This window comes from Bufo bufo, chromosome 7 (genome assembly GCF_905171765.1).
Source record: "Bufo bufo chromosome 7, aBufBuf1.1, whole genome shotgun sequence".
Taxonomy (NCBI): domain Eukaryota; kingdom Metazoa; phylum Chordata; class Amphibia; order Anura; family Bufonidae; genus Bufo; species Bufo bufo.
This window is the reverse complement of record NC_053395.1, coordinates 28,620,794-28,644,332: the sequence shown is the minus strand read 5'-3', so window position 1 is coordinate 28,644,332 and position 23,539 is coordinate 28,620,794. Positions and strand designations below refer to the sequence as shown.

General features: G+C 45.9%; 1 protein-coding gene across 1 annotated transcript; it reads right to left on the bottom strand.

Moving 5' to 3' along the window:
- Window positions 1-6,095: 6,095 nt before the first annotated feature.
- On the bottom strand, window positions 6,096-16,524 carry MCRIP2 (MAPK regulated corepressor interacting protein 2). Its single transcript, XM_040440740.1, has 5 exons — window positions 16,379-16,524; window positions 15,999-16,095; window positions 12,427-12,551; window positions 9,995-10,090; window positions 6,096-6,859 (listed from the first exon to the last, which is right to left on the bottom strand). Exons 1-5 carry the CDS (start codon window positions 16,428-16,430, stop codon window positions 6,789-6,791), a joined length of 441 nt encoding a protein of 146 aa, XP_040296674.1. The 5' UTR covers window positions 16,431-16,524; the 3' UTR covers window positions 6,096-6,788.
- Between the last annotated feature and the right edge of the window lie 7,015 nt (window positions 16,525-23,539).

Sequence of the window (23,539 nt, the reverse complement as noted above, 5' to 3'; positions counted from 1 at the left end):
GACCTTCGGGTCAAAATCCAGTCCGTGGTCGTTTGACCAGTTTGCGAAGGCCCTACACTGGATTTTGACTAATAGATTCCACGCTAACCATGTTATTCATTATTTAGACGACTTTCTGTTAATCGAACCCCCGTCACAAGCCTCCAGGGATCTGCATATATTGAATACGGTATTCAAGGATCTTGAAGTACCAGTAGCACCGCATAAGGTGGAAGGCCCTAGTACTGCACTTACCTTCTTGGGGCTACAGCTGGACACAGTTAAGATGCAGGCCAGTCTTCCGCAGGATAAATTATGCAGGATCAGAGAGGTGGTTCATAGGTTGGCTCATGTCAGGGTCACCACGAGGGCAAACCTCCAGTCCCTCCTGGGCATGTTAAATTTTGCCATGCGGATTATTCCGCAAGGGAGGACCTTTATTTCCAGGCTGCTGAAACTGCTTCCATCAGCCCCAGATCAAGCCAGTTCTATCCACTTAGATCAACAGGCGACGGCCGATCTACTGATGTGGGACACCTTTTTGACACACTGGAATGGAATTTCATTGTTCCTGCAGTGTCGAATCAGTCCCCCTTGGTGTACACGGATGCGGCGTCATCGGTAGGGTTCGCTGCCATTTGGGGTAGACACTGGTTGGCCAGTCCTTGGCCGCCTGAGGTAGTGAACATTCCAGGGTTCAGTCAGTCATCCCCTTTGTTTGAGATCTACCCCATAGTGGGGGCAGCGCAGGTCGGGGGTAGGCAATGGAGGAATCATATGGTCTTGTTTTTGACGGACAATGCGGTTACTGCAGACATTCTGATGAAGGGCAGAACAAGTTCCATAGAGATAATGGCGTTCGTTAGAAGGTTTGTTTGGCTGGCACTACAGCATGGTTTTCATTTTATTTGTACACACATTAGTGGGGAAAAGAATGTGGCAGCAGACAGTGGCGTACACACAATCCGTGGGGCCCCCCTCCCCAGAATGCATTGGGGCTAAACTGATCCGTTTTGAACTGTTTGTGAGAGCCCTGAAACGGATCTCACAAGCGGACCCAGAAACGCCAGTGTGAAAGTAGCCTAAGGCTACTTTCACACTGGCATTTCTGGGTCCGCCTGTGAGATCCGTTTCAGGGCTCTCACAAGCGGCCCAAAACGGATCAATTTAGCCCCAATGCATTCTGAATGGATAAGGATCCGTTCAGAATGCATCAGTTTGCCTCTGTTCAGCCTCCATTACGCTCTGGACTCGGAGGCGGACACCAAAACGCTGCTTGCAGCCAAACGGATCTGTTCTGAACGAATACAAGCATTTGCATTATAGGTGCGGATCCGTCTGTGCAGATACCAGACGGATCAGCACCTAACGCAGGTGTGAAAGTAGCCTAAGGGTCCATTCACACGTCCGTTGTTTCTTTCCTGATCTGTTCAGTTTTTTGCGGAACAGATCTGGACCCATTCATTTTCAATGGGTCCTGAAAAAAAACGGACAGCTCAATGTCAGATTTTTTTTCAGGACCCATTGAAAATGAATGGGTCCAGATCTGGTCCAGATCTGTTCTGCAAAAAACGGAACAGATCAGGAAAGAAACAACGGACGTGTGAATGGACCCTTAGGCCTATTGCGCACTACCATATGGCTTTTTCAGTGTTTTGCGGTCCGTTTTTCACGGATCCGTTGTTCCGTTTTTTTTTTTCCGTTTCTGTTCCGTTTTTCCGTATGGCGTATACAGTAATTTACATAGATTAAAGATGAAAGATAAAATTGGGCTGGGCATAACCTTTTCAATAGATGGTTCAGCAAAAAACGGAACGGAAACGGAAGACATACGGATGCATTTCCGTATGTGTTCCGTTTTCTTTGCGGACCCATTGACTTGAATGGAGCCACGGAACGTGATTTACGGGCAATAATAGGACATGTTCTATGTTAGAACGGAAATCCGGAAACGGAACGCATACGGAGTACATTCCGTTTTTTTTTGCGGAACCATTGAAATGAATGGTTCCGTATACGGACCGCAAAAAACGGCCAGTAAACGGAGGAAAAAAACGGCCGTGTGCAGGGGGCCTAACTCTGCTATATTTCTGTAGCCTGCAACCTCTGACTGCCCAGTTGGGCTGAAACTACTACACCCAACATGTTCTGGCAGTAATAGTAAATGGATATTGGTGCAATTCTGAGCTACTAGTCTATATAATACATTATATAGACTAGTAGCTCAGAATTGCACCAATATCCATTTACTATTACTGCCAGAACATGTTGGGTGTAGTAGTTTCAGCCCAACTGGGCAGTCAGAGGTTGCAGGCTACAGAAATATAGCAGAGCTAGTTATAAAGTCAGCCCCTCTCAGCCCCCATCAGACCCTACTCTGAGTCTACTCTGAACTCACTCACCATAAATGTGGTGAGCAATTATGAAGACCTTTTTTTTTTTTTATACAAATCTTATCTTCACTTCCGGACCGGCACTGGCTTCTTCGCGCTCTCCCGAAAGCTTTTCCGGCGCCTTCTCCCTGCTGCGGCTTGGCGTTGTTGTGCGCCTGCGCAGCCTAGGGAAAAGTCATGTCCGGTGTGGCCGCCCAACAGAAAATGACGAGGCACCGCCGCACCCGCAAAGGGAGGAGAATCGGGGGGAGGAGACTCAAGGAGGGTAGGGCTGGCCTGGCCTGGCACTGCAGCGCAAAAACGCAACACTGGGCGGCAGGCCCCGGGTTATACAGGCAGGCACAGCACTACTGCAGGGCGGGGCCAGGGGTCCACAGGCGGCCGGGCCGGGTCGCAACTGCGACCCCTGTATGTACGCCCCTGGCAGCAGACGCTCTGTCCCGGCTTAACTTTTGGCTCTTCTTCCAGGTTTACCCAGGGACAGATTCCTTGCCGACACCAACCCCTCATCACAGTCAACTGGTGATGGACTAGCGTTACACCTCGCTACAGCTAGGACCCTTGTGGCTAAGTCGTTGTCCAGCAACACGCTTAGAGTATACGAGACTGCTTGGGGGTTGTTCAGCAAATTTAAGGAAAATTACCCACCTGGAGGCACATAACCTTCTTAATGGCGTTCATTGCTTTTTTCCACTCTCACCTAAAGTTAGCACATAGCACCATCAAATTATATCTTGCTGGCATACAACATCACAGCTATGTCCTACACCCCGATCAGCCGTCTCTGTTTTCGGCACATCCGGTGAAGGCCTTCAGAAGGTGACAGCTAGGAGCCTTCCTACTCGACAGCTGTTATCAGGACGGATGTTTAGGACATTGTCTGACTTGCTGCAGAAGAAGCCCTTTGGCCATGGCACTAGCCTGTTGATTAAAACGGCCACGTATTTGGGGTTTTACGGGTTCCTCAGGCCTAGCGAGTTTACACGTTCCGCTTCCTCTAAAGCATTTTTACATAAAGGACAACTTGTGTGGAGTAACACATGTTATGTCTTAACTTTAAGTTCGTCGAAAACAGCTCAGCCTGGGGAACTGGTGGAGGTGAAGTATTTTCCCACCGGGAACAGTTGGTGTCCGGTAGTGGCTCTTCATGAATGGTTGGAGTACGTCAGGGCGGCTTCAGCGGACTCGTCGCTGTTAGCCTTTAATGCTGCACCCCTGAGTACTCAGACATTCATGAAATATATCTGGCTACTGTTAGTTAATATGAGGGGGGCGATCCTATGTCTATCACGGGCCACTCCTTCAGAATTGGGGCAGCGTCAGTTGCCTCCAGAAACAATGTCCCAGATCATATTATTCAGAGATTGGGAAGGTGGAAATCATCTTGTTACGTACGGTACATTCCAGACCCTCATCATGAAATGCCTCTCACTTTTCAGACCTTGGTGTTGTAACAACATATGTATATAAATATTCTTTCTGAATCTATGGACTGTTATTTTTTTGGCCCCTTTAGGCGGCCCTACTCCGGCAGTTGTGGCATAACTCTACTGCTAAGTGTAGCTAGGGGGGAGTCAGGTTAGGTACGTGCTGATAGACGATCCGAGCACAAATAAGTGCATAAAATAACAAATTTAAAAAAAATCACTGCATAGTCATGGTTACAGACTACACACACATACCCTATAGTCTGCTTCAGGCAGAGGGAAGGGAATAACTAAATCTGACTACTTGTGGGTTTGCTTGTAGTCTGTAATCATGGAGACACATAAATCTGTATGCACAAAACAGTAGGTTCCTTCCCTCCCCCCTTCATTTGTGCACCACTTTCTATGGCAAGACAGAAAACGGCCTATTCTAGGTCGGCCCAGAACTTGTATAGCAAATATATTTATACTGTTACATCCCAGGGTATAGTTAGCATGTTTTAACAATTTACAGTTTTGAAGGCTTCAGGGCTAAAAATCCCACCAGCATTCCTTGGTCCACAAAGATTTTATTTTTATTTTTTTTCCTCCATGATTTGAATTCTGGTCAGTGTTTTTATACGATTGGACTGCCTCAATTGTTTCCAGTAAGAACAACCTGAAATTTAAATGCAGCTCTGGAGTAGATTGGGGTTTTTGTGGACTTCTCTGAATATTATAAAGGGCATCTGTCAGCAGATTTGTACGTATGAAACTGGCTGCCCAGTGCGCTCGGCAGCTTTATGAAAAGCCAGGGAACAAAGAACTTTTAATATATGCAAATGATCCTGTAGAAGCAACATTACCCCTAGAAGCTCTGCTCTCTCTGCAACTGCTGCGTCCTCTGCACTTTGACAGGGCCGGGCAGTCAAAAACGGCATCACGTCCGGCCCTATCAATCACAATGGAGAGGGCGCGGCGGTTTCGGAAAGAGCTGAGCCTCTAGGTGTAATGGCAATGCCCCCGTTGCTCCTAGAGGCTCTTTTGAATATAATAAAACTTCAGTTTTCTCAGCAATACGGGCACATAGGAACATGGGACCAACGTAGATGCCAAAGGGACATGCAACAGGTCAGCCAGTTTCATAGGTACAAATCTGTTCATTCATTGCAAACCATTCAGCGTGGTGCACCAGCTGTATTCACCTAATTAGCACTATGATAGGTGGTTATAAGCGGCTCATACAGTACAGACCAAAAGTTTGGACACACCTTCTCATTCAAATAGTTTTCTTTATTTTCATGACTATGAAGGCATCAAAACTATGAATTAACACATGTGGAATTATATACATAACAAACAAGTGTGAAACAACTGAAAATATGTCATATTCTAGGTTCTTCAAAGTAGCCACCTTTTGCTTTGATTACTGCTTTGCACACTCTTGGCATTCTCTTGATGAGCTTCAAGAGCTAGTCCCCTGAAATGGTCTTCCAACAGTCTTGAAGGAGTTCCCAGAGATGCTTAGCACTTGTTGGCCCTTTTGCCTTCACTCTGCGGTCCAGCTCACCCCAAACCATCTGGATTGGGTTCAGGTCCGGTGACTGTGGAGGCCAGGTCATCTGGCGCAGCACCCCATCACTCTCCTTCATGGTCAAATAGCCCTTACTTTCAAAGTATTCCCAATTTTTCGGCTGACTGACTGACCTTCATTTCTTAAAGTAATGATGGCCACTAGTTTTTCTTTACTTAGCTGCTTTTTTCTTGCCATAATACCAATTGTAACAGTCTATTCAGTAGGACTATCATCTGTGTATCCACCTGACTTCTCCTCAACGCCACTGATGGTCCCAACCCCATTTATAAGGCAAGAAATCCCACTTATTTAACCTGACAGGGCACACCTGTGAAGTGAAAACCATTTCAGGGGACTACCTCTTGAAGCTCATCAAGAGAATGCCAAGAGTGTGCAAAGCAGTAATCAAAGCAAAAGGTGGCTACTTTGAAGAACCTAGAATATGACATATTTTCAGTTGTTTCACACTTGTTTGTTATGTATATAATTCCACATGTGTGAATTCATAGTTTTGATGCCTTCATAGTCATGAAAATAAAGAAAACTCTTTGAATGAGAAGGTGTGTCCAAACTTTTGGTCTGTACTGTATGTCATTCAGAGACATGTAGAATCCACGATCCCTATTAGAACTATTTCTGAAGTGCACATAATGAGCAGAGCCGTGCGACAGGTCCCAGTGCGACTTTCACTACTGTAGATGGGGAGAGCTGGGACCTTGTACAGCACCATATAAATATCAGGCAAAACAAACTTTATTTAGAAAAATAGACATTTCCCGCTCTGTACAGACCCCTTTTAATACAAAAAAAAAAAAATGGACAAGAGGGAGACCAGTTGTGGGCATCACACGGGTTCACAGCTCTTGAGAGAGACCCCAGTACCCTACAGACACAGACAGGAGAACGACAAGGGGAAATGGTCTGCTTGCTGCAAGCAGGAAAGAGTCAATGTGCGTGAGACCATTAAGGTTCAGACTGAGCATCAATATCAAGTTTGTACAATTATTGCCCATTCCATAATCTTTAGTGCAGTGATGGACAAGCTGTGGCGGCTCTCCAGCCGTTGTGAAACTACAACTCTCAGCATTCCCCCTGTTGCATGCTGAGGGTTGTAAAGAGCCACAAGTTGCCAGTTACTGCTGTAGTGCATAGTACCACCGCGTGCTAGTGTTCCCTTCCCCTCCCATAGTGAACCGTGAAGGCCCGGCCTCCAGGGCCTAGTCGTTCTGTGCTTTCTCAAGTAGCCTTGAATACTGTAATCCTCGTCAAAGCAGGCACGATGTCAGCACCATGTCTCGCTGCAGCCATCTTTTAGGATACTAGTGTGTGAACAGAGCCGCATTGGACGGTTGGATTCTTGGACGCTACAGCAAGGAGCAAAAAAAAATGTGCATATTAAACTATAAAGGTCAGGCGGTCTCCTCCGAGGGTCCTTCAGGCGCAGTTCTCGATGTTGGCCAGGAAACGTTCAGCCCACCAGTCTTCAAGGTCGATAGGAACAAAATCTGTAGGAGGAGGGGAGGGAAAAGGTGAAAAGTTGGCTCCGCACAAAATCCATGACTCCGCTAAACCAGTAGTCACCACTGGGGGCTCTCCAGCTGGCACAGACCATTCCTATGAGACTTTTTGTGTTTCTTAGGAGAGTCTGTCCGGTGCGGAGTCAACCAGGCATGGACTCTGGACATGGATGGCCAGCCAAGCTGTCAGAATCCATAAAGTGTCTCAACCAAGCACACCGTGGTCATTGCTGCTGGTTGTAATTCATTCTTTTATTACCATCTAATATATAAAAGGTACCAAAAGGGGGAAAGCAGTCGGCACTCCTCTGGCAGAGTCGTGGTGCACGCGTCCAGGGTATGAAAAGCCCACTTACAATATGGAACAGAAGACCGGCACTTCACAGGTGGAATCTTCAAACTTTTATTTCAGCATAGGAGGAAATAGCGCAGAACGCTTCTGCGCTATTTCCTCCTATACTGAAATAAAAGTTTGAAGATTCCACCTGTGAAGTGCCGGTCTTCTGTTCCATATAATATATAAAGGTAGGTGTGTGTTCGCAGGTCCTTAACATACACACAGTTTTACACCAGGTTTCCATAACAACCCAGTCATTTTTTTTCACTTCTGTAGGTCAGCTTTGGATGGCACTGTTAAGGGAGCGGAGTGCTGTGGAGGTCACAGGTCAGGGGGCAGGTAGGATGGCCATTCAGGCCTCCTTCAAAAGACGGACTTAAAGGGACCTGGGGTGAGGTTTTAAGCCACACCTCTGATCCAATTAGGCCACACCCCCTCCCAAGCCGACAGGGATTGAAAAAATTAACTTCTGTCAGCTCCACGGGTGGGAGGGAGGGTGACTTTCTCCCTTCTGCTCACGCTCAGACAGCACAGTGCTAATAAATGGTTATAGGAAGCCAGTGCGTGGGCTGCAATGTGTCACTTCATTACAAGCCCACCACTGCCACAGACGACGTACAGTATATGCCTTAGGGCTCGTGCACACGGCCGTAGAGTTTTGCAGTTCACAATCTCGGAACCGCAGAACACAGATCCTGTATTGACTGATCTTGTTCTCGTGATCATCAGGGGGTCCAAGTGGTCAGACCCTCCCCTCATCTCCCCTCCCCCCCACTGATCAGACACTTCACTTCACCACCACCACCACCACCAATTAAAATCTATCGAGCCGATGCCAGTCAATGCAAGAAGTAGCATTGGTGACATACAGAGCAGTAAAATAAGTTTTATTCTCTGTTCACATCCAAAGCGAATTGCTAATTGAAACCTGGCCATGGAGCCAAATATCTCATTTTACTGTCGAAGTGCCAAAACCAGCCTTTTTATCACAAGAAACTACCTGGGGCTTTTAATGCAGCTTTGAATGTGACTGGAGAAGAAAATAAATTACACCTTATTAGTTCTGAAGGATGAAGTCAAGGACGCTAAGGCCCCTTTCACACGGGCAAGATTTCCGCACGGGTGCAATGCGTGAGGTGAACGCATTGCATCCGGACCCATTCATTTCTATGGGGCTGTGCACACGAGCGGTGATTTTCACGCATCACTTGTGCGTTGCGTGAAAAATCGCAGCATGCTCTATATTCTGCGTTTATCACGCAACGCAGGCCCCATAGAAGTGAATGGGGCTGCGTGAAAATCGCAAGCAAGTGGGATTTTCACGCATGGTTGCCAAGATGACAGTCTATTCACTGTATTATTTTCCCTTATAACATGGTTATAAAGGGAAAATAATAGCATTCTTAATACAGAATGCTTAGTAGGTCAATTGAGGGTTAAAAAAAATAAAATAATTAACTCACCTCCTCCTCTTGATCGCGTAGTTGCCGATCTCTTCTTACTTCTTTAATCATGAGCTGCCGGCTAAAGGACCTGTGGTGACGTCACATCACATCACATGGTCCATCACCGTGGTGATGGACCATGTGATGAGCTCCGTGACGTCACCACAGGTCTTTTGACAGGTCCTACGCGATCAATTGGAGGAGGTGAGTTAATATTATTATTTTTTTAACCCTCAATTGACCTTGTACTAAGCATTCTGTATTAGAGAATGCTATTATTTTCCCTTATAACCATGTTATAAGGGGAAATACAATCTACACAACCTTGAACCCAAACCTGAACTTCAGTGAAGTAGTTCGGGTCTGGCTACCACATTCAGTTTTTTATCACGCGCGTACAAAACGCATTGCACCTGCGCAATAAAAACTGAACAACAAAACGCAATCACAGTCAAAACTGACTGCAATTGCATACCTACTCGCGCGGGTTTGCCGCAATGCACCCGGAACGCATTCGGACACGCTCGTCTGCAAGGGGCCTAAGGCTGGGTTCAGACCTGAGCGTCTTTGATATGCGCGTTTTTGTCGCGCGTTTTTTACAATAGTAAACGCGCGTTTGTGTGATTGACTGCAGTGTCCTATGGCCACAAACGCACGTCAAAACGCCCCAAAGAAGCTCAAGAACTTGTTTGAGCGTAGGGCGTTTTTCAGCGCGTTCAAACGCGCTGTAAAACGCTCAAGTGAGAACCAGGGCCATAGGGAAGCATTGGTTTTCATGTGTTGAGCGTTTTACAGCGCGTTTGAACGCGCTGTAAAACGCTCAGGTCTGAACCCAGCCTAAGACTTTAGATTGAAGCTTCTTTGGTTTGGATAAAAATGTACATCTTTACCCGTTTCCCTATGACAACACTATCTGCTGTCACCAAGTGTCATCATAGGGAGATGGGTCTTGTATCAACCAATCAGAAGCTTTCCTTCTTTTATTTTAGGAGTAGTGACAGATTTTAAACTTCTCCCTTCTCCACAGAGTCTGATCAATGGGGGTCCTTTGGCTATCCATAGAACTAGAGCGTTAGTCAGGAATACTGCTGCTCTATGGCCCTGACGGAGATTGCCTAGGACTGTACTCCGCTTCTATCGCCACGCCGTTCATAGGAGGAGTTGTAGGACCCCCATTCTTGTGATCAATGGAGGTCCCAGTGGTCCGACCCACCCCGATCAGACTCTTATTCCCTTACCTGTGGATAGGTGGGTACTTTTTCAAACTCGCCACAGACCCTTTAAGTTATAAATTTAGGCAATAAAGCCACATTATAAAGGACATTCATTCCGAGCGCTTACTCTTAAGAGTTGGATTTGGAGTTGGATCCTGATATTGCTGCGGTCTGCATCCGTTGAGTTCTGGTCTCTCCAGCTGATGCTGCACCTCCTGCCAGGCTGATGGGGGGGGGGGGGAAAGGAAGAGATCAATAAAAGTAAATACTGCAGGGGAACAAAAAAAAAAAAAGTCTTAAAAGGATTCTGCCTTTTTCAAACAGCACTTGGATATGAATACTTTTGTAATTGCATGCAATTAAAAATATTGTACAGCCACTGAGTTATTCAATAAAATGTATCTGTATAGCGCCACCTGCTGTTTGTTCTTTCCCTTATTTTTCAGTCCACCTCACTGAGATGGTCGCACATGCTCAGTTTAAATCTTCAACTGTCACCAGCTATAGGTTCTGCTAGAAGCTGTGACAGTTACAGAAAGAACATGCCCCCTGAGCTGCAGCAAAAAAGGACACCCGCCCCCTGAGCTGCCAAGATAATCTAGCAGAGCAATGAATGTGTATATCTCTGGATCCTTGTGAGGTACAGGGCTTGTTCTAGCTTTACTAGGAAGAGATTGCCATGTACTATAGGATGTCTGATTTTAATTTTTTACATCAATCACGGGAGAAACTCTTTAAAGAGGGTCTGATAGGCGGAGGTCCAACACCCTGCACCCCCCTCCGCTTAGCTGTTCTTCAATAGCTCTGGAACTACACAGCGCCATTCATTGTGTAGTGGAAATGGCTGGTACTGCAGCACTTCTCCTATTGAAATGAATGGACGGAGCAGGGAAAGTGCTGCCGCTACAATGCAACATCTGATCGGGGAGGTGGGGGGGGGGGTGAGATGTCTGACTCGTAGTATAAAATTCTGGAATAACCCTTTAAGGGTGTAGTTACTTGGTGACTAAATTTATATGACAAGCGCAGTGGTTTCCCATACAGCTTAGGCCTGACTGGTAAGTCTCCAGCAGCGGCTTTCCTCATGGGCTGGCATCACCCATTAAAACTCGTAAAACAGGATTCGTATTTTAATTAAAAGCACCGGCGACTGCAGCCACGATCTGTTACACAAGTATGGGAGCGTGAAGATCTCCAACGATGTCTGTTCAGCTGGCTTCTGACATTAGAGGCAGGGGGATCACCCCCATCGTCACATCCGCACTAATATGAATGACAGAATCCATAGCACACACATTAGTCCAGGGATCAGCAACCTCCAGCTGTTCTGAAACTACAACTCCCAGAATCCTCCTTTCACTTCTATGGGAGTTACAAGAACAGCCGAGTAAGTGTGAATGCTGGGAGTTGTAGTTTCACAGCAGCTGGAGTGCCGAAGGTAGCTGATCCCCTGCAGTAGACTAACGTTGGCCAAAACGCGTTGATGTTATGGAAAGGCCATGTTGGATTTTAACATGCCCAGTGCTTAGTTCTTAGGCTAGGGCGACAGTTGTCGCGTGACAATTTTTTATTGTGATAGTCTATGTGGTATCGCACTACGATATGCTGCGACAAGATGGACTTTTCTGAGACTGTCGCGTCACCATAGATTATCATTATAAAATTATTGCGCGAATTTTGTGCGACACATGTCGCCGTTTAGCCCTAACCTTAAGGTAGATGAGCCACTACCTGGTCTACGTGCACTCATACCTTAAAGGACATATGCCAACCATGTCAGATAGCGGAGGGTCCCACCTCTGAGACTCGCACCTATCTGGAGAACACCTCCAAGTGAAGGAAAGCATGGAGCGCATGCACAGCACAATGGAAGTTTCTAACATAGCTGAGCGAGCACGCTCGGCTATATTCCTAAGTGCCTTAGTCGCGAATGGATAGCACACTGTGCAAGCGCAGCCACCTCTCTATTCAGCGCTACGAGACCACCAGAAATTGCTGAGCACTGGCTATTATTTTTGGAAGTCCCATAGCTTTGAACGGAGGGTAGCACACACGCGCGGCTGCTCTCTTCACTTGAGGGGCCCTATTCTTGAGATAGGAGCGAGTCCCAGAGGTGGGACCATCTGACATTGATGGCATATGCTTAGCCATATCCCGGATGGGAATACCCCTTTAATAATATCAATTAAAGGGGTATTTTGTCGGATAAATTCTACGATGCCCTCCATATTTTCTGGTGTCACAAGTGACGGCATGGTAACATGCTTTTTTTTTGTACAGCTAAAATCTCATAAAAGTAATCATCCTGGAGCCTCGGGTGGAGCAACTACTAGAAGAGACATGTTAGAGCAATACAAGGGCATATAGATATCATGGAGGGAGAGGCCTCCCTATTCAGGACCCACCTCTATGGGTTATAAAGGAAGGCTAGTAGAAGAAAAAAAAAAAAAAAAAAAAGCCACATGAAAGTTGGGACAACCCCTTTCATTTGGGGTCCTGCAAGAGGAAGCAAATAGTTCCTCTACCGAGACCCCAGTATGCTGCAGTTACAACCCTTACCCTGATATACAAAGCGGACGTTCTCCTCGTGTGCCGGCGTGTAGGCTTCTTCTTCTGACGTGGGGCTGAGGGACGCGCTACGCTTGCCGTTCCCACGACTGAAAACTAGCTTTGGAGGAGCAGGACTGCAAGAGAAAAGAGATCCAGGTCAAGGAAAGATCTATAGCAACAGGGAAGCATTGCATGTGAAGAATACAAAAATTATGGATGGTCACCACTAGAGGGAGCTTATATTAAATGTATGAACAGTACACAACTCGTAAGCTCCCCCTAGTGGTGGCTGCAGGCAGACAGAATTCTAACTCCCGTGTCTGTGCCTGGAGATTTGGAGCTGTGCGTCACAAAAGGAGAGCTCTGACAATATAAATAAATAATAAGACTTGATATGTACTATTGTAATGCCCACATAATGCATATACTCAAATGTAACTAGCTCGTATTGCACGTTTTCAAATGTATATGGTTTTCAATAAAAACAAATTGAACCATAAATAAATAATAAAATATATATATATATATATATATATATATATATATTAAATAATATTTTTTTTAACTATATCTACTAATCAGCAGAGAATATAAAACAAGGAAATGCATTTATCTTTATATCGGGAAGTCGCAGCTCCTGGCGATAAAGGGAACTGTAACATATGCGCCCCTTCCCACGTAACCCATTATCTCTGGAAAACAAGATACAGTATGCTGGACATTTTCTGGACTGGGAACAGTACTTAATAGCAGCTGGACACGTCCATCACTCCGCAGAATTTACAGGTTGTGTCCAATATTCTATGTAACCAAAATTAGTCCATGGGTCTCAATGGGTACACCAGAAAAAGTGCTGTAAATAAAGTAGCCATAGGTGCTGTTCCTTTAGACCTGGGCTAGATGATACTAATTTTTATTTTATTTATTTTTTAGTAGGGAAACTTTTTTTTTTTTTTTTTTTAAGAAAAGTAATAAAATAATTAATACAAAAAAAGTAAATGCAAAGTAAAATATAAAACTCATTTATACATAAAATAAATACAAAAAAAAAAAAAATATATAAAAACACTCTGCTGTCCGGGCTGCATAACACAGGATGGCAGTATGGACTGATGGATGAAGTGGGAATGTGGTACATCGCTGCAGAGGGAGTGAATCTGCCCTCCCCGACGGGCTTGATGCCTCAATGCCAGGAGTCAGCAACCAACCTTCAGTACTTCAGCTGTTAAATTACAACTCCCAGCGTGTTCCATTCACTTCTATGGGAGTTTTGAGAGCAGCCAAGGAAGTGAGCATGCTGGGAATCGTAGTTCTGCGACAGAGGTTGCTGACCCCTGATCGGTCCCCTAAAATGACTGTACATCTAGTGGAAGGAAGTAGACACAGACACCTGGTGCCCCATCACTGACCCCCTGCAGGACACAACTCCCATGCTGAGCACAGGGGCTTTCGCTTTGTGCCGATGGCCATCATAATAGCCCCTCGGTCTAGGTGTCCACAGCCGCTTGTTCCAGTTCTGGATATAGCAATTCCTAATAATGTCATTCCATGACAGACGCATGCACCCTCTCTCTAAGATGAGAAGAGTGGACACAAGGCCATAAGGAGGGATATGGGGTTGCAGAGTGGGACAGATGAGTCTTTGAGAACCACCTGCCACAAGCTTTTGTCCTGATTAGCCTTCATACCTATGAGAATTCCATACAGCCATATTGGGAATCACCCAACTTTCCCAGAAGAAGAAAATTTTAAAAAGGGAAATTGCGCTTAAAATCCAGCCAGATTAAGGGAGCACATAGTCAGACAGTCTCCATTAGTGTTGTATTTTTTTCATGCTCTTTTTTCATGTGCCCCTATGGACAAGTCAAGGCTTACAATGTGATCCTTAAGAGCTGGTCTTTGACCTCATTATGGGCAGCCATGAGCCCTCATAACAGATCACTGCTGCAGAACATTGCGCCACTACAGATAAAACCCTTACCGCGGGTGGTCTACGCGCTCATGTGAAGTCGTCGATTAAGAAGATGCCAAGATGGTTTTGGCCCAAACCCCGTTTGACGTCTGCGCTGGACAAAGCTAGGTAGACGGCAGGACCCGATGGGCATCAAGCAGAGATTGGGGTAGACACGGGGGGGGGGGGGGGGGGGGGCGATTATCATTCTTAGGGCTCATGCACACAAACGTTGTTTGGTTCCGCATCTTAGATGCATTTTTTGTAGCTCGGATGTAGACCCATTCACTTTAGGCTACTTTCACACTGGCGTTTTGGCTTCCGTTTGTGAGAACCGTTCAGGGCTCTCACAAATGGTCCAAAACGGATCCTTTTTGCCCTAATGCATTCTGAATGGAAAAGGATCCGATCAGAATGCATCAGTTTGCCTCCGTTCCGTCTCCATTCCGCTCTGGAGGCTGCTTGCAGCGTTTTGGTGTCCGTCTGACGAAACTGAGTCAAACGGATCCGTCCTGACAGACATGTAAGTCAATGGGGACGGATCCGTTTTCTATGACAAAATCTGGCACAATAGAAAACGGATCCGTCCTCCATTGACTTTCAATGGTGTTCAAGACGGATCCGTCTTGGCCATGTTAAAGATAATACAAACTGATCCGTTCTGAGCGGATGCAGACGGTCGTATTATCTGAACGGATCAGTCTGTGCAGATCCATGACGGATCCGCACCAAACGCGAGTGTGAAAGTAGCCATAGCGGGGCTGCAAAAGATGCGGACAGCACCCCCCCCACCGTCCGCATTCGCTGCTCTGTTCCGTGGGGCCACAAAATAAAAAATAAAAATAATTATAAAGAACATGTCCTATTCTTGTCTATTTTGCGGACAAGAATAGGCATTTCTATTATGGGCTGCCCATTCCGTTCCACAAACTGCAGAACGCACATAGGCAGGATCCGCCATTTGCGGACCGCAAAACAGCGCGGTCGTGTGCATGAGCACTTCCCCCACAGACCCACATGCAGCTGGCCCCGTATCAAGCCACAAACTGCTCCAATCAAGAAAAATAAAAAAAGGACATTTGGGAATATATTGAATTTTAATATTTGCCGTATACCAGGTCAGATCATATGGAGGAGAAAGGGGGGGGGGGGGGGGGGGTTGCCCTATAGCCCTGGGCAAGTATACAGTAGTCATCCAAATTCAGCACCAGGATCCTAATCTTACAATTATGCAAAAGAACATGTGACCCTGCGGGCAGCCAGCAGGACGCTGAAGGGTTAAGGGAATCCAGGCCCCCTCCCCTCCCACCTGCGTCACCACGCCCTCCCTGTAAAACCATGTGACAATGACACTGTGCGCATGGTAACCTCTGCACAAGGTCACGCTGCGCCGCCGCCGCTGCCTTTCACCTCCACGTAAATGGGAGCATGGGTGCCAACGCCTGCGACCTGCGCTCTGGGAGGGAAGGAGTTAAGTCGGCGTCAAATCCTGCCTCAGCACAAGACCCGGATGGAATCGGCGCCGTTAACTCTTTCCTTTCCAGAGTGCACAGTTAAAAAGGAGGAGGCCACATCAGGTCACCCCCCCCCCCCCTTCCCCCAGATAATCATACACACACACGGTCCTGACCTTGGGAGGGGGTCCCAGCCGTTGGACAAGGTGGGGAGCAACAGCTGCTGCTTGCTTTTCAGTTCCTGCAGCTTAGTGTCAACCTGCTGCTTGGGACCTGGAAAGGAAACAAGACAGAGATCAACGGGAGACATTATAACAGTATAGTAATAGACAGTATAATAATAATAGACACTATAACAGTATAACATACAAGACACATTATAACCATATAATATTACAGACTGCACATGCATAAGCAATAGGCGACAGAGGAGAAGACACAAGGAGCAGGCGGAGGAGCCTTCCAGGCTCTGCTGGCCCTGTGATCACTGCAGGAGAGTGTAATAAGCATATAACAGGCTGGGCAGCTGGAAGGTCAGGCATGCACACCGGGTTACCTGTTCTCCTCTGGGTGGTGAGCTTGCTGGGTCCTCGGGTGATGGTGTACATGACGTGGGGGAGGGAAAAGGGCAGCACTTGCAGGGTGAGATGCCCCCTGGTACCTGTAGGATGAGCAGGCTGCCTGTGACTTTTGACTGCAGCAGCTGGCGCTTTAAGAAGGCATGTGCTGCAGGACACGCCCCCCTGGTCTCTCTTAAAGGCACCGCACAGCTTGCTTATCTAACGGGTTGTGCAACAGGAGCCTCTGCTATGGTGTGGTCAGACAGCTCAGCATGTAGACACAGTTGCCGGCATCCTGACACTGAGAATATTTTGCCAATGAAGCGTGAGAAAATTCTTAGAGTTGAATAAAACCGCCATCAGCGTCATACCGCAGGCAATCTGAATAGAACCCTACGGGGATAGGTTTCGTATTTATCGCAGAAACATCGAAGGCGGCGGAGGTTTTACATGAACTAGGCGCAATATTGCTGCGATGACCTTACCGTGATCGCCGCGGATGTCAAGCTTTAGTGCAGGTTGACTTTTTCAAAAACGCTACGCTCTCGGTGCGGCATTTTATCTATCAGGGTTTTAAAAAAATGTCTAAGGACAAAAAACGCAGGAAGAATGTGGCACAAAAAAAAGTTTTTTTTGACTTTCATGACTTTTTTGAGGCAAAAAAACTAAAAAAAAAAAGTAGCATGGCATACGGATGCGGAAAACACATGACTTCCGCATCCGTATGTCCTTTTTGCAAAAAGACAGAATATGTCCGCAAAATGCAAATTAAGTCAATGGGTCCTTAATAAAAAAAATGCAGTCGCACACGGACCACCTCCCTGTTTAGCAAATCCCTGATTTGCAGACCGCAAAACGGATACGGTTACTCTACGGATACTCTAAGATGGCAGCGGCATTTGAGCGCAGGTTATAGAACAGCGATGCTCAACCTGCGGCCCTCCAGCTGTTGCAGAACTACAACTCCCAGCGTGCCCTAATAGCTGTAGGCTGTCCAGGCATACTGGGAGTTGTAGTTTTGCAACAGCTGGAGGGCCGCCGGTTGGGCATCCCTGTTATAGCTTATCTATATAGAGCACAGGCAGCGGCGCTGGCTCGGCCAGTATTACTGGGTTCCTTGTGATTATTGCATCAGTGAGACTTTACTGCTCTATTATCACACAGGGAACGCTACCCTGTCCTCAGCAATCTTCCCCTAATCTCCCATTCACTATGGAGGGGGAGGATAAGCAGCAATCAGGCGCCCCTTATCTGATGGGATACTGATCACATTCCATTTTGTTTTATATCTATTTGGGCACCCTGGCTGTACCCCGACATGTGCTAGATTTTACAGTGCCCGTTTGATTCCCCAGGGGAGCAGCTCTGCCAAGTTTTCTGCTTGCTGTCAAGAAACGGAAATCTGCAGAAACCTAAAGCCTGTATTACACCTGCCGATTTTTTGGCGGACGATCGCTAACGAGCGCTCGTATGAACACTCGTTAGCAATCATGCTGTAGTGTAATACCGCCACCGACTGCCCGATAAACGAGCAATCCAAATCTTTTTACGTGTTTTAAAATGATCGTTTACAGGTCCGTATAAGGAACCATTCATTTCAATGGGGCTTGAAAAAAAAAACAGAAATGACTCCGTGTGCATTCCGTGTCCGTATGTCCATTCCGCAACATTCTGTTTTGCAGACAAGGACAGGCATTGTTACAATGGATCCGCAAAAAAAGCAGATGCAACACGGACGTCATCCGTTTTTTTTGCAGATCCGTGTTTTGCGGGCCGCAAAATACATACAGCCATGTGTATGAGCCCTTAAGGCTCTGATCAGACGTTGCTTTTAAGGCCTCATGCACACAAACGTATATTTTCATTTTTGCGGACCGTAAATGAAACCATTCATTTCAACGGGTCTGCAAAAAAAACAGAAGGTACTCCGTGTGCATTCTCTTTCCGTTCCGCAAAAACCACGGGCCTCTGCGTGGTTTAGCTCCATTCAATGGGTTAAATCATGAGCGGGTCTGCAGCATTCAAAGTGAAAAAACGCAGCAAAATCCGCCACGTGAACTAACGCTAATCCTTGGCGTTTCTAGCATCCTGTGTATTTAGCATCCGATTTTTGTCCTACGGTAGTGCACAAAAAGTTGCCTAGAAATTTATTGTGAACAGGGCTGTGGACCCCCGAGGACGTGGCAGGATTGTTGTCAGATTTGACATGGATTTTGGTGTGGCATGTGACCGGGTCTTCTACTACTTCTTACAGATGAGGGTTTGCTACAATAGCATCCAGTCTAGATAGTCCTTTGTCATCGTGGACTCCAGACTGATACATTGTAACGTGTGGTTGGTACTAGCAGTGTATGGAGACTTAGAGGCAATGCTTCATGGGAAAATAATATGCAATAAGGTATCTCCCAGGGAAAGAGAGCTGTCTCGCTAGCGCCTCCTTCTGGAAGTGGTTCCCTATGAGTCAAAGTCCAACTTTTTAACAAGCCTTGGGACATGACCAAGATATTTGGGCTGTTTTCTCTGATCATGTCCCAAGGCTTGTTAAAAAGTTGGACTTTGACTTCTAGGGAGCCACTTCCAGAAGGAGGCGCTAGCGAGACGGTTCTCTTTTCTATTAAAGGATAGGATTGTGGAACATCTAAAATCCCATGGATTGCAAGATGAAAAACAACATGGGTTTACTTCAGGGAGATCATGTCAAACAAATCTTATAGATTTTTTTGACTGGGTGACTAAAATAATAGACGGTGGAGGTGCAGTAGACATCGCATATCTAGATTTTAGTAAGGCTTTTGACACTGTCCCACATAGAAGACTTATCAATAAACTGCAGTCATTGAGCATGGACTCCCATATTGTTGAGTGGATTAGGCAGTGGCTGAGTGACAGACAACAGAGGGTTGTAGTCAATGGAGAACATTCAAAACAAGGTCATGTTACCAGTGGGGTTCCACAGGGATCTGTACTGGGACCAATTTTGTTTAATATCTTCATAAGTGATATTGCAGAAGGCCTCGATGGTAAGGTTTGTCTTTTTGCTGATGACACAAAGATATGTAACAGGGTTGATGTTCCTGGAGGGATACACCAAATGGAAAAGGATTTAGGAAAACTAGAAGAATGGTCAGAACTCTGGAAACTGAAATTTAATGTGGATAAGTGCAAGATAATGCACCTGGGGCGTAAAAACCCAAGGGCAGAATATAGAATATTTGACACAGTCCTGACCTCAGTATCTGAGGAAAGGGATTTAGGAGTAATTATTTCAGAAGACTTAAAGGTGGGAAGACAATGTAATAGAGCAGCACGAAATGCCAGCAGAATGCTTGGATGTATAGGGAGAGGTATAAGCAGTAGAAAGAGTGAAGTGCTTATGCCGCTGTACAGAACACTGGTGAGACCTCACTTGGAGTATTGTGCGCAGTACTGGAGGCCATATCTCCAGAAGGATATAGATACTCTAGAGAGAGTTCAGAGAAGAGCTACTAAACTAGTACATGGATTGCAGGATAAAACTTACCAGGAAAGGTTAAAGGACCTTAACATGTATAGCTTGGAAGAAAGACGAGACAGAGGGGATATGATAGAAACTTTTAAATACATAAAGGGAATCAACTCGGTAAAGGAGGAGAGAATATTTAAAAGAAGAAAAACTGCTACAAGAGGACACAGTTTTAAATTAGAGGGGCAAAGGTTTAAAAGTAATATAAGGAAGTATTACTTTACTGAGAGAGTAGTGGATGCATGGAATAGCCTTCCTGCAGAAGTGGTAGCTGCAAATACAGTGAAGGGGTTTAAGCATGCATGGGATAGGCATAAGGCCATCCTTCATATAAGATAGGGCCGGGGGCTATCCATAGTACTCAGTATATTGGGCAGACTAGATGGGCCAAATGGTTCTTATCTGCCGACACATTCTATGTTTCTTTTCCTGGGAGATACCTCATTGCATGATACATTGTAACAAACTATAAAGACAGGACAACATAGGAAGCAGCACACAGAGCACCCCTCACCCCAAATGCCAGACTCCTGATACTGAGCAATGGCTTGTACCCAAGGGCACGTTATCTCTCCTCAAGGTGACAGAGCAAGAATGAGGAATGTCTGGGCGACCCAGGACACTGCAGTGTGCGAAGGGTTAAGTGTAGCATGCTGTTGTTTTAGGACAGCTGGCCCTGAACATGTCAGGATCCAAGGTCACAGCATCAGAGCCCACCAGGACTTCTAACAGGAGCAGCTCCAAATCTAGATAGATAGATACAAGATAGATGATAGATAGATAAAGAGATAGATGATAGATAGATAAAGAGATAGATAGATGATAGATAGATAAAGAGATAGATAGATAGATAAAGAGATAGATAGAAGATAGATAATAGATAGATAGATAGATAGATAAAGAGATAGAAGATAGATAGATATAAGATGAATGAATCGATAGATAGATAGATAGATAGATATGAGATAGTAGGGTTTTCAATGATGTGATTTGGGTAGTGATGGGTGAGACATCTGACTATATCATTGTGTAATATGGAGACAGTAAATGTAGAAATTGGTAATATTTCCAGCAGCCCGTCCCCGTCATCGGTCTCATGGTCCCGGGGTGCGCACACATGGCGGATTTCTGCGGTATGAGCCGCTCTTCTGTTTGCCCCATTCAACCACATCACTTCGAAACCATATGCCAAAATCTGAACGGCAACACAGATTCCCACTGGAAACAATGGAACGTGAAAATAGCGCTGTTATTTCGTAGGTGGAATCATGCGGAGGCATGGTGCAACACAAAGGATTCTGGGAAATCTGCCATGCTAACGAGGTCCCAAAACAGAGAGCTCCCCTTTAATGGCCTTCAGGGCAGCGGCCTCTCAGGGTTCCCAGCATGCTTTGCTCATTGTCAGTGTTTGGGAATTCTGGGAAAGTGAGTTCCTTTGATCAATAGAGGAGTCGGCCACAAGAATGAAAGAGCGGAACACTAACCCCCAAATAATCCCAAATATAGAAGTTGTCGCCTTTAGGGCTCATGCACACGAAGGTATTTTTTTGTCCGTTACGGGTTTTCTTGCAGCCCATATATGTGGAACCATTCACTTCAATGGGTCCGCAAAAATACGGAAATGACTCAGTGTGGATTCCGTATCCGTATGTCCTCAGAAAACATAGAACGTGTCCTATTCATGTCCGTTTTACGGACAAGGACAAGCATTGTTAGAATGGATCCCCAAAAAAAAAAGGATACAACACGGACCTCACCTGTATTTTTTGCTAATCCGTGTTTTGCAGAACGCAAAATACATGCGGTTGTGTGCATGAGCCTTTTTTTTTGCGGACTGTATGCGGAACCATTCATTTCAATGGGTCCGCAAAGAAATAAAAAATAATTACTCGGTGTGCATCCCGTTTCCGTATGTCCGTTCCGCAAAAAAATAGAACATGTCTTATTATTGTCCACATCACAGACAAGGATAGGACTGTTCTATTAGGGGCCGGCTGTTCCTTTCCGCAAAATACGGAAGGCACACGGACGTCATCCGTGCTTTTTGCGGACCGCAAAATACATAAGGTTGTGTGCGGGACCCCTTATTCAAATGGTATGTGACGTCCTTTTCTGGGAGACTGAGAACCAATATGGCCGTCATTACAGCTCTGAGGTCGTCACCCAGCTTTCCCAGGCTTCTGAATTACATATCTCTGTTACAGGATCCTCTACTGGTTTTGGGCATAAAAAAAACTTTTAAAAAACCCCACCCTGATTAGAGTTTTTGGTGTTTTTTTGAGGTGTTTCGCTCATAGCACCTGGCGTTTATTGAATAGTGTATTTTGCACAGCTAGTGTTCCTCTATAGAGCTGTATGGGGAAAAAAACTATTTAAAAAACACTAAAACCATTGCACCTGTGTTTCTGGGGCGGAGGTCTATGGGAGAAAAACGCCAAGTGATGAGGTAAAAAAAAAATGTCTGACCCAGTGGTCAAAAAAACTCAGCTGACAAAAAAGTAGCAACCTTCGGCACTCCAGCTGCTGTGGAACTATAACTCCCAGCATGCAACCTTACTCAGCTGTTCATGTAACTCCTACAGAAGCGAAAGGAGGATTCTGGGAGTTGTAGTTCCACAGCAGCTGGAGTGCCAGGGATGCTCAACCTGCGGCCCTCCAGCTGTTGTAAAACTACAACTCCCATCATGCCCTAATAACTGTATGCTGTCCAGGGATGCTGGGAGTTGTCGTTTTGCAACAGCGGGAGGGCCACAGGTTGGGCATCCCTGTTATATTCGCCTAAAAAAATCCTCGAAAAAATTATCCCCCCAATTTTTTTTTAAAATAAAATGCAAACGCCTGCAAAAACCTACGTGTGACCCCAGCCTGACGCAGTCCTCCAGCGTCTCTATTGGGGTGTGTTCACATGTGAAGGATTTGCCTAGGACTAACATGCGGATTTGTACCCTGGATGTGCCACGGATCGTATGAATGCGGCGTAAGATAATCCACCCCGGGCACTTGTTAACTGAACTAAATTTGCAGGAACTGTCCCTAAATTTTCAGAGACAGTCCCTGCAAATTCCAGCTGTCCCATGCCAAAAATGCGTGGAGCTTATGTAAGCCCCACCCATAAATGGGCGGCCCTACATGGTTTGTGGGCGTTCCCTTGGTACGGAAATGGCGCTTTCTGAGCAAAATTTGATGCCGATTTTTTTCCCCCTCAGAATTTGCCCTGAAATCCTTAACATGTGAACAGCGCACTGAAGCCTGAGAAAGCGAAGCGACAATTCCTGTGTTGTTGTAACGGCGGCCATATTGGTTTCCATACGGCTGACAGAAGAAGACGACTCAAGGACCCCACGGAATAATTCTGGAGCACATTCCTCTGGAATTCCTATTGGAAGTGTATAAACACTGACGACCGTTCCCGTTCCCCTTGTGAACAGGGCGTGGACCTACACGCTGCCCTGTCAGTGCAGAACGGTTCGCCCTATTGACAGAAGGAACGGTAACACCACATGTGCAGGAGGAATAGCAGAGTAACGGCATACATTTCCAGGAGGAATAACAGAGGGACTTTAGAATTCTAAGAAAATATGCTTTTTCTTTGCCCTGTGACGCAAATTTTCTATATGTGCACAGTTGGTGAAGGTCCAAGACCTAAAATGTATGC